This window comes from Phodopus roborovskii, unplaced genomic scaffold, assembly GCF_943737965.1.
Source record: "Phodopus roborovskii unplaced genomic scaffold, PHOROB, whole genome shotgun sequence".
In the NCBI taxonomy this organism is placed as follows: domain Eukaryota; kingdom Metazoa; phylum Chordata; class Mammalia; order Rodentia; family Cricetidae; genus Phodopus; species Phodopus roborovskii.
This window is the reverse complement of record NW_026126598.1, coordinates 9,076,382-9,087,738: the sequence shown is the minus strand read 5'-3', so window position 1 is coordinate 9,087,738 and position 11,357 is coordinate 9,076,382. Positions and strand designations below refer to the sequence as shown.

General features: G+C 49.9%; 1 protein-coding gene across 1 annotated transcript in view; it reads right to left on the bottom strand.

The window, feature by feature from the left end:
* Positions 1–1,874: 1,874 nt before the first annotated feature.
* Castor2 (cytosolic arginine sensor for mTORC1 subunit 2) overlaps positions 1,875–11,357 on the bottom strand; it is a 29,878-nt gene continuing 20,395 nt past the window's right edge. Inside the window, exons 3-9 of the mRNA XM_051204873.1 lie at positions 5,692–5,885; positions 5,355–5,487; positions 4,649–4,772; positions 3,257–3,367; positions 2,803–2,885; positions 2,250–2,344; positions 1,875–2,150 (exon numbers count right to left, since the gene is read on the bottom strand). Coding sequence (XP_051060830.1) covers positions 2,085–2,150; positions 2,250–2,344; positions 2,803–2,885; positions 3,257–3,367; positions 4,649–4,772; positions 5,355–5,487; positions 5,692–5,885 — 806 coding nt within the window. The 3' untranslated portion in view covers positions 1,875–2,084. The remainder of the gene's footprint in view (positions 2,151–2,249; positions 2,345–2,802; positions 2,886–3,256; positions 3,368–4,648; positions 4,773–5,354; positions 5,488–5,691; positions 5,886–11,357) is intronic.

Here is an 11,357-nt window from a genome sequence, read left to right as displayed (position 1 = left end):
TATATGGTGGCTCAAATGTCCCCATGTGTGCGCACATGAGGTGGGGCCCTTGCCTATGTCCTGCGCACACGGAATATATTAACATATATATTGCTCAAGTATATATGCTATTTACAGAATATATCTCTATTAACATAAAACACGTATTTATAGGTGTGTACAATACAGTTTCATCCTAGCAAGCCTAGGGGGCCACACAACTCTGGGGCAGGGAGCCAGCACACTTACACGGTGGGAAGGGAAGGGATTAACCGGAAGGTGAGACTGAAGGGGTTACAGAGAGGCGTGCCCTGAACAATCAAGGCCTTCCAGGGTGAGAAGAAGGGGACTCAGGGGCCTCACTATGGCCCTGCCTACTTGGCCATTTCCCTTCTGGGACCAGAAAACAATTGATAAGATTTGGTTGTTTTGTGCAAAAGGAATTAAAAAACCAAACCCCACCAGAGGTAATTTTGATTAGCATGCTGGGTTGTGAGCTTCTATAGGGTTCTAGAATAGAGAGATCCTCCATCTAGGGTTGCTTCTGTGGCCTGGAGAAGGGAGGAACACAGTTCATACTGAGACCCGTGCAGGGGTAAACAAACATTTCCTTCTCATCTTGTTGGAGATAGCCTGATTCAGGCCCAAGGAAACACCCCAGGAGCCTAAGTCTTCTGGACCTATAGTCCCAGCTCATGGTACCGTCCTCAGGTGCTCTTACCACCTCTGATATGCTGGGGAACCCCCTAGGGGGTGTTGTGGGGGTCCTGGTGTCTTGTGCCAGAACTCTGTTTCTAATAACCCTCCTCAGAAGACAAGGCCAAGATTCTTAGGATACATCTTTGCATTCGCGTCTGTCCCCGGGTAAATGCGGTACTGCTAAGCGCCACTGAACCCTGGTCACCCAAATAAGACTCTAACAGGCCTTATCTCCTCCAGACAAAACTACTCATTCCCCAGCCACCTGTATGCAAACAATTAAATTAAAAAAAAAAAAAACCGTAAGGGTGACTCCCCCCCCCCCCACCTCTACAAATACTCAAGATAGCTGCCTCCCTATTGGCAACACAGCCACAGACTGCTGGGTGCATTCTGGGCAGGTATGTGAGCTGGGGGCTGAGGCCTCTTTGTCCCCTAAAAGTGGGGTAAAGAGGATGAAGGGGGAACTCTAGGCTTGTCTAAATGACAGCTGGGGAGGTGGACATGGCCCAAGGCACTCTGGGCCTGGGCCGGTGGGGATATCCATTGCTGGGAGGAGACAGAGTCTTTGACTGCCCATGTTGGGCCCAGGGAGAGCGAACAGAGGGTAGATAGAAGCTGGTGCTCTAGGCTGGTGGGAGAGGAGGTGTCCTGGGATTCCTTCCTCCTCCAGGGATGAGTGCTCTTGGTGGGAGGTTGACCCAGGACCCCTCTTGGCAGTCATAGTGGGAACTGACCCAGGCCCCATTTAGTCAGCAGGTGGGTTCTGGGGTCTTGGTTCCCCCCCCAAGCTTGGTGGTTGGGGGCCCACAGCTACTGTCTGAGGCTCACTGGACATTGACCTGAGGGTGGCCTGCTGGCCTCCATCCTGAGGGAACCAGCCCCTGAGCCTCTGAAACTGGAGCAGCAACCATACCATTCATCCTGGGGGGGTTCCTCACGGGGGCTTCCCCAGCTTTGCACACCCAATCTTCCTCCACCAACTGAAGATGTCCCTGGGTGCATCGGGTCCCCAATCCCAATGTCTTGTGGGAGGTGCCAGCTTCCTTTGGTGTTTGCTGTGGGCTATATGTGCGGCCTTGGGCTGTTTCCAAGCCCCCTGGGCCTCAGAGACCACGGTCTGGGGTGGAACTTGGGGGAGGAAGATGGGCACATCCCCACTGGGGAGAAACTGAGTCATTATTGAAAAGGCTGGGGGTTCTAGAAGGCTGGAGGTGGCTGTGGGGGTGGCCTTGGTTTGGGCCCAGGTCTGGAGGAGTCAGGAATCAGGGGAGTGTCCCAGAGGCCCCTTCCTTAGGGTCCGGGGCCAATCTTTCAGTCCATAGGGAAATACTGCAAGAATAACCTTCGTGGGAGGAAAGGCCCAGGTGGGCTTCAGCAGGGAGGAGCCCAGAGATGGGCTTTTTCTAATGTTTCCCTCCTTGACTGACCTTCAGGGCGTGGATAACCCCACTGATATTCTCTTCTGGAACCTAGAGGGCAGGAAGAAGAAGAAAAAAAAAGTGTGTTAGCTCAGGAACCTATTCCTTACCTGCACAGTCAGTCTGTGCCTGTTCCAAGGGGCTACTCACCAATGCATGGTCGAACTTGAAAGTACTGATGTAATATGCCGGGATGTCTGCAGCTGCTAAGGGCTCTGAGATCTGGGCTACAATTCCACACTCATCTAGGGAAACACAGGTGCTTAGAGCCTAAGCAGGTGCTCTACCACTGAGCCACACCCTCAGCCCCTCATGGGGGATTCTAGGCAGGTGCTCTACCACTGAGCCACACCCCCAGCCCCTCACTGGGGGATTCTAGGCAGGTGCTTTACCACTGAGCCACACCCCAGCCCCTCACTGGGGGATTCTAGGCAGGTGCTCTACCACTGAGCCACACCCTCAGCCCCAATGTCTTAATTTTTCAGCTGAGGGGTAAATAAGAGTCTTTTGATAAAGTCCACTCATTGGTCTCCTGAGGCCTTCATATACTTGTCACACCATGGGCAAGGGACCTGTCAGGAGAATTTAACCTCTGTTAGCTTTAGTCTCCCTGTTTAGATCAACAAGGGCGTAGAGCTGGACAGATACCCCAGTTTTGCCTGCGTGGATCCCTGCATACAGGTGTTGGACCCCATGGGCTCACCGAATCCCAGGGGTTGCCCTCCTATCCGCACCATCTTCCAGAGCTCTCCAGATGCACTCGTGAATAGCAAATGACTCGGGAACCTTTAGAGGAAGTAAGAGGAATCTGAGGCTGGTGTTCCCCCAGCTCTGGGGAACTTCTCTGCTTTATGAGAGGGGCATTGTAGGGCCAGAGTGACAGTGGCTGTCCCTCAGGTGGGACAGGACACAGGATCCCAGGATACATCAGTCCCACTGGGGTCAAGGAGGGAAGGCAACGCTGGGTGATCCCCTGGGGACAACTGGCACTGGGACTATGGTTCAAATACCCACTTTGGCACCATCATGCTGTGGGCCTTGGCTGACTCCTGCACCTACAGGAACATCTCTAATGAAGGGAGCAGGGCAGACTGACCAGGAAGGAAGTCCACGCTCCCGCCCAGGCCCCCTTAATACCCACACAGGGCCCTGCCCACCTCTGCTGGGTTCGAGCATCCATCACCAGGGAGATGTAGCCCTCAATGAGCGAGAAGGAGAAGAAGCGAATGTGGCCACAGTCGTCACTGGCAGCCACGGGGTCCTTCACTCTGGGGATCAAGGGGGAGCGTGAGGGTGGGGCTTCTGCCACATCCTCCATGCTCTCTGTCACCCACCAGCCTGACAGGAAGGGTCATCCTGCCCTGTGTCTTGCTTTCATTCAGCGCCTGTGACTCAGGAAATCATAGACCCTTGGATGCTACATTACTGACCTGCCAGGTAAGAGATGACCTCTGGTGCCATAGCGGCATGATGGTTACTGGGTTAACCAACTACTTTCTGCTTGAGTCTAGGATCTGCTTCACAGGAGGAAATTCATGTTTGCATGTAAAATTAATGTTTACATTACCACGTTTCTATGTACCATAAACCTGGTCAAAAGCCTATAGCTTCAGGTGACACAGGCTTTAGTGTAAAACCTATTGTTATTTTTGCCTTCTAGATATTTATAGACTCATGGACTAGTCCCGCTCCAGCCACAGCCAGAGAGGCATTTTTTCTCCACTAAGTAGCAGTTAACGTATAGACTTACCTGGGCTGACAAGTGCTGACAGACTGTTGACCCCACCACCAAGGTTCAAAACACATGAGAGAGGGTGGAGAGAATGGAAAAGCCAGACAATAGGCTCATATGCCTCCCCCTTCAGTCTGGGTTCTTGGGTAGGACCGTGCCTCGCTCCTCAGACTGGGCTCTGTACTGGCCAGTTTTATGTCAACTTGACATAAGCTAGAGTCATCAGAGAGTAAGGAGCCTCAGTTGAGGAAATGCCTCCACGAGATCCAGCTGTAAGGCATACTCTCAATGGGGGACGACTCAGCCCATCCAGCCCTTGGTGGGTGGTGTCATCCCTGGGCTGTTGGTGCTAGATTCTGTAAGAAAGCAGGCTGAGCATGCCAGGGGAAGCCAGCCAGTTAGCAGCACCCCTCCATGGCCTCTGCATCAGCTCCTGCCTCTAGGATCCTGCCCTGTTTGAGTTCCTGTCTTGACTTCCTTCGGTGATTAACAGCAATGCTGAAGCGTAAGCCAAATAAACCCTTTCCTCTCTGACTTGCTTTTTGGTCATGATGTTTTTGACGCAGCGATAGAAACCCTAAGGAAGATAGGCTCCTTGGTGGAGCCACACCTCTTCCTTTAGACTTGTTGCTAGGGCAGATCTGTGATTAGGCTCCTGGGCAGAATGTGCCTCCTCCTGAAGACTGGACTTATGGGTAGGTCAGTTGTTTCTCTTCAGACTGGGTAGAGTATGGTCTTTGCCCTCAGTCAGGGCTCCTGGGTGGAGTGGTATCTCCATGCCCACCCCGGACCTCAGCACCTCACCCCAGGGACCTACCCGTTGGAGTAGAACATCACATCCATGAGAAGTGTGGCGACGGCAGGCAGTGTGTCAGGGTCCAGGCTGGTGACACAGAACCTGTTGCTCGGGCTGGATAATGGGTGGATGACTGGCCTCTTGACTGGAAGAGCATAGGACATAAGTATTAAGGCCAGAGCAGAGCCAGGCAGTGGTGGTGCACGGTGGTGGCGCACCCTTTTTAATCCCAGCACTCGGGAGGCAGAGGCAGGTGAGATCTCTGTGAGTTTGAGGACAGCCTGGTCTATAGAGCGAGTTCTAGGACAGCCAAGGCTGTTGCACAGAGAAACCCTTCCTCGAAAAACAAAAAATAAAACAACAACAAAAGGCCAGAGTAGTGGTGAACCAAGCCTCAGACTTTGTTCAGCACAGCCCATGTAGGTTTCTCACGGCCAGCACACACCCTGCACTGATTCTCAAACTTCCCTTCAGGACCGTGGCCTTTGTAGAAGCTGCTCGGCTGCTGAGAAAGTCCTTCCCAACAGCCACCATTTGGCTTAGCTCCCAGTGCTCCAAGCTTCTACTTCATGGTCCCTGCTATAGGTAGCCAACCTGACCATGAGCTGGGCTGAGACGGGAGCCATCTCTGGCCATTGCTGGCTGCTCCACCTGGAATCCAGTGAACACCAGGTGGAGACTGAGAGCTGGGCACTCTGCCGCGGGTGTTCCCCTCATCCCAACTCACCCATCTTGGGCTTCACAAAGCCATTGGTGATACTGAGATTCTCAGCCGCTACTGTTTCTCCATTGACAACTCGAAGGATGGTGAACTCCGAGGACAAGGTGTGAGTGACAAAGGGCAGGTCACGCTCGCGCACCTGAGGGCGGGAAGCAAGAGCCCCTGAGTCCCAGCTCACCCCACCTCCCGCGGGAGTGCACAGGGCTGAGGTGAGGAGCAGAGCAGCAGATGAGACAGGATAATGAGTGTGCTAGAAGCAGTCTGTGTGTGTGTTACACAGGGAAGGCTGGGCGTGTGCATAGCCAGTCTTTTATGGAGTGTGCGCACCGCAGATTTGACTCACCAGGATGAAGTCAGTCTGATAGGTGGACAGCATAAACACGGAGATGTTCTGGTCAGCCAGTGGGGCGATGACAGACTTGGCAATCTTTGTCACTCCGATGGGCTGGGAGCTGGAGAAGCTGCCGCCACCAGACACCACGTTCAGGGCCAGCCAAGTGGCATCAGCCACACTCAGATGCTCAGAGGAGGGCAGTTCTGCAAGGGGGAAAGGGGGCACAGATGATGATGTTGGTGACTGCCTGGGGCCTGGGTGTTGCCAGGCCTGGCTGGAGAGGTGGACAGAGGTGTGTGGTTTGGTTGAGGCCCTAGAGACTGTCTTGCCTGTTTCTAGGGTCTCAGTTTCCTCATTTTAAAATATTCTTTTTTAAAAATAATTTTTAATGATTGATTTATCTTTTATTTTACGTGCATTGGTGTTTCGCTTGCATTATGTCTATGTGAAGGTGTTGGATCCCTTGGAAATGGAGTTACAGTCAGCTGTGAGGATGCTGGGAATTGAACCCAGGTCCTCTGGAAGAGCAGCTAGTGCTCTTAACCACTAGCCCATCTCTCCAGCCCCCTTAAAAATATTTTACGTATGTATGTATGTATGTATGTATGTATGTATGTATGTATTTGTATGTTCATGCTGTACAGGTATGTGCTCATGAGTGCAACTGCTGAGGAGGCCAGAAGAGGGTGTTGGATGCTCCTGGAGCTGGAGCCCAAACTCAAGTCCTCTGCAAGAGTAAGTGCTTTTAACTACTGAGTGATGGGGGATGCCCTTCTGTTTCTCTTATTTGTTGATGAATAAAACACTGATTGGCCAGTAGCCAGGCAGGAAGTATAGGCGGGGCTACCAGACGAGGAGAATTCTGGGAAGAGGAAGGTGGAGAGGAGCTGCCAGGAGACACCATGTAGCTACCAGGAAGATAGAATGCTGGGCATTCTCTGGTTAGATAAGGCCATGTAGAAATACACAGATTAATAGTTAAGGGTTAATAATTAAGAGAGAGCTAGCCAGTAAGAAGCTTAAGTCACCAGCCAAACAGTTTATAATTAATAGAAGCTGCTGTGTTTACTTGGGGTTAAACGGCTGTGGGACCAGGTGGGACAGAAACTCTGTCTACAGTGTCCTCATTTAATCATCAGGAGGGCTCAAAGTTTCCTTCTAGGGAAGGCTAAGCAGGTGACGTTCTGGATGGCTTATGATATGCGGGGTATCTCAATGGGGCCTGAAGCACTTGCCGCGTTATTTTATCTGTCTCCAGCCTCAGTTTCCTCCACTGTGGAGTTGGTACGACCATTGTGAACCCCTACTTCTTTCTTTCTTGCTTGCTTGCTTTGGTTTTTGAGACAGGGTTTCTCTGTATTGCTTTGGAGCCTATCCTGGAACTTGCCCTGTAGACCAGGCTGGCCTCGAACTCATAGAGCTCCGCCCGTCTGCCTCTACTTCCTGAGTGCTGGGGTTAAAGGTGTGCACCACCAATGCCCGGCTACTTTTTTCTTTAAAAATATGTAATTTGGGCTGGAGGGATAGCTCAGCTGTTAAAGGCTAGGCTCACAATGGTAAAAAATACGTAATTTATTACTTTATTTTATGTGCATGTTGTCTTCATGTTTGTCTGTGTATCACATGTGTGCCTGATGCCTGTGGAGGCCAGAAGTGGGTGTTAGATTCATTGGAGCTGGATTTAGAGATATAAACCAGCATGTGGGTTCTGGGAATCAATACCTGGTCCTCTTAACTACTGAGCCAGCTTTCCAGTCCAGAATTCCTACTTCTTTAATGAAAAATTTAATTTGTTTCTAAAGACTTTATTTTTCTTGTCTTTATTAAAAAAACCCTCACCTTTATTATGTATGTGTGTGTGTGTGTGTGTGTGTGTGTGTGTGTGTGTGTGTGTGTGTGTGTGTTTGCCTGCATGTTTGCCTTATAAACCACATTTTTACCTATTGCCTTTGTAGGGGAGATTCCCCAAACAGGGGAATCCCATGGGGCTGGAATCAGTTATAGATGGTTATGAGCTACCACATGGGTGCCGGTAATGGAACCTGGGTCTTCTGGAAGAGTAGCCAGTGCTCTTAACTGCCAGGTCATCTCTCCAGCCTCAAAGTTTATTTGATTTTTAACTGTGTGTCTGTGTGTTATGTGTACACATGTGCACCTATGAATATAGTTACCCTTGAAGACCTGAAGAGAGGGCATCTGATTCTCTGGAACTAGAACTAGGACAGGATGTGAGCCATGCAATTATGGGTGCTGGGAACCTTTGCAAGAGCAGCATGCTCTCTTAGCTACTGAGTCATCTTCTGAGCCCCTTATTTATTATTATCATGTGTAGGCATGTGTGGACATGATGTATTTGAGTGGGTGTGCATGCTCAGGTGTGTATGTGGAGGTCAGAGGATAACTGTGTGGAGTTGGCTTTCTCCTCCTGTCTTTACATGACTGAACTCTGGTCACCAGGCCTGCACAGCAAGTGATCTTCCCTGCTGAGTCAACTCACCACCCCCCACCTTTCTCAAGGTCTCATGTATCCCTACTTCTCTCAACCTTTCTGGGTGTCATGTGCTCTTACCATGCTAGTCACACCTGCATACTTGATTTAATCTGGAAAAAAATCCTGAATCCAGATGCCTGAATGACACCTTCCTGGGTCCCATCCAGCATGGTCAGTCTCCCAGGAGGACTCCTTGGAGATACAGGGGACAGGGCCTGAGCTACAGACACCCAAATGCTGTGTAGCTGTGTGTGTGTGTGTGTGTGTGTGTGTGTGTGTGTGTGTGTGTGTACTAGAAGAGGGCATCAGATTCCACTATAGATGGTTGTGAGCCACAATGTGGTTGCTGGGAATTGAACTCAGGATATTTGTAAGAACACCCAGTACTCTTAACCACTGAGCCATCTTTCCAGCATAGCCATGTTTTTAAACAGAAATATTTCCTTTTGGAGGAAGGTTCTGGAAAATCCAGGAAGCTAGCAACAATATTCATGAGGTTCTGGGCATGGTGTCACTGACCTTTAATCCCAGCTTTCAGCTCAGGAAGCAGAGACAAGTAGATCTCTATGAGCTCAAGGCCAGCCTAGTCTGTAGAGTGAGTTTCAGGACACCCAAGACTACATAGGGAGATCATTTCTCACCAAAACAAAACAAATAAACCCACAGAATCAGCTGAACAAGGGGAGCTCATGCACCCCAGTCTCATTGCAGGGAAACCAGCATAGGACTGACCCAGACCCGCTGAATGTGGTGTTAGTTAGGAGGACTGGGCAGTCTATGGGGCCTCTGGTAATGGATCAGTATTTATAGTATATGAAAGGACTTTGGGAGACCACCCCACATGTGGGATACTTTCTCAGCCTAGACACATGGGGGAGGGCCTAAGCCCTGCCCCAAATGATATGACAGACTTGGAAGACTCTCCATGGAAGGCCTCACTCTCCCTGGGGAGCAGAAAGGGGATGGGCTGGGGTTTGGTGGGGGTGATTGGGGAGGACAGGAGGGTGCGGGGAACTGGGATGGACATGTAAAACAACCTTGTTTCAAATGTAAATAACAAAAAGAAAAAACTAAAACAGAAGATAAAAAACAAACAAACAAGACCACCCAAACCCCAAATCTCATAGCACTCAGGAAGATCCTGAAACTTACAAGACTCAGCCCCTGAAACAGTTGCTGGGTGTGAGAGCTTTTGGTGATATAGCTGCCTTTGACTCACCCATGTTCCTGTATATAACCCCAATAGACTTACTGGCTCAATAAGGTAGACATGTATGGAATCATGTCTTAGGTCTGCTGTGGGTGGTCTATCTGGGATGAAGAGATGTTTGTTCCCATCTCCCCAGGAAACATCATACAGCATCATGTACACTGTATCTATGTGGATATGAGCCCAGAGACTCAACTATAGGATTCTTCATAAGATCTCAGGCTCCTGCTAAGGCCCCAGACCCTGTTCCTGGCACAGAATAGGACAGAGAGCTGGCAGGAAGTGGATTCTGATGCTATACACACTCCAAGGACCCCATAGAGGAAGCCCGCCTGTGCACTCCACACAAGTGATTAAAAGGGACCAGCAATTTTCTCAGTATGTCTAGACCTGGAGCAACCAGGTCAAGATTCAAAGACAAAGCCAGGTGGAGTGGAGTGATGAACTGAACACCTGTAATCCAAGATTCTTGGGAGGCTGAAGCAGAAGCAGCTTGAACTCCGGGCTAGCCTGGGTTATAGCTCAAATTAAAAAAAACAAAACAAAACAAAAAAACAAAACCAAGCACACACAAAAAAGGCCTGAAGAAGAGGGCCTGGCAGAGTACCTCTCTAGCATCCAGAAAGCCCTGGGTTCCAACCCCAGGGCTGCACAAAATAAGGGCTGGAGGATCAGGAATTCAAGGTCATCCTTGATGCTACCAGTTTAAGATATATTGGATGGTGCCTCAAAATAAACAATCCAGCAAATAAATAAATAAACAAACAAACCAATTAAATAAAAAAGATTCAAACTTGGTGAACTTTAAGAAAAATCTAGGTCAGCCAGGCAGTGGTGGTACATGCCTTTAGTCCCAGCACTTGGGAGGTAGAGGCAGGTGGATCTCTGTTGAGTTTGAGGCCAGCCTGGTCTGCAGAGTGAGTTCCAGGACAGCCAAGGCCACACACAGAGAAACCCTATCTCAAAAGCAAGGAAAGGAAAAAAAAAGAAGAAGAAAAGACCAACAGGAAGCAGCCATGAGTCCCCAAAGAGATGGGGTTGAGAGTAGTGTTTGAGAATAAGAGGGGGAGGGGGCTAGGCCAGCCTCCAGCCTCCAGAAAAGATGGCTTGGGAGGAGGGGGTGTTGAGTGAAGTCTATCAGAATCCTATCTGCCTAGCTTGGTCACCATGGTGACCACAGCCTAGGGGAAGCCCATTGGTCCTGCTGACTCAGAAGGGCCTGTGGTCAGCCAGCTAGGAATGGAGAGGACTGTGGCTTCATAGGAGAGACAGAAAGAAGAGGAGCCAGAGGAGGGCTAATCTCTGGGTCTTGGGCTTCTCTGACTACCTATTGCCCATGAGGGCAACACCATGAGGTAAGTGTTTTTGTGTGTGTGTGTTTTTTTTCTTCCTGTCTCTCCAGGAACAAGATTCCCAAACCTTGGTCCTGCCCAGACCTTGCCTTGGCTCAGTTCTGGAATTCTTTTCTATATGTACAGGTGCACATCGGCGTGGAGGTCAGAGGTCTAGTTGGTATCTTCCTTAATTGCTCACACCTTTAAAAAAAGTTATTATTGTGTGTCTGTGTATGTGTATATGCAGGCCTGTGTGTCATGGCAACACATGTGGAGGGTGGAGAACCACCTGTGGAAGTCAGTCTTCCCTTTCTACCATGTAGGTCATGCGGATAGAACTCAGGTTCAGTGGTTAATGCCATAGGTATTTAGAGTAACAACAACATCACAGACCTAGTTATGTATTTTTATTTTGTATGTAAGTGTCTGTGTCCATGTGTGCGGGGGATGCCCATGGAGTTCAGAAGAGAGTGTCAGACCCCCAGGAGCTGAGGTTACAGATGGCTGTGAGCTGTCTGATGTGGATGCTGGGAACTGAACTCAGATCCTTTGCAAGAACAAGTGCTCTTAACTCCTGAGCCATTCCTCCAGTCTAAAGATGAAGTCTCATGTAGCCCTGGCTAGCCTTGAATTTACTCTG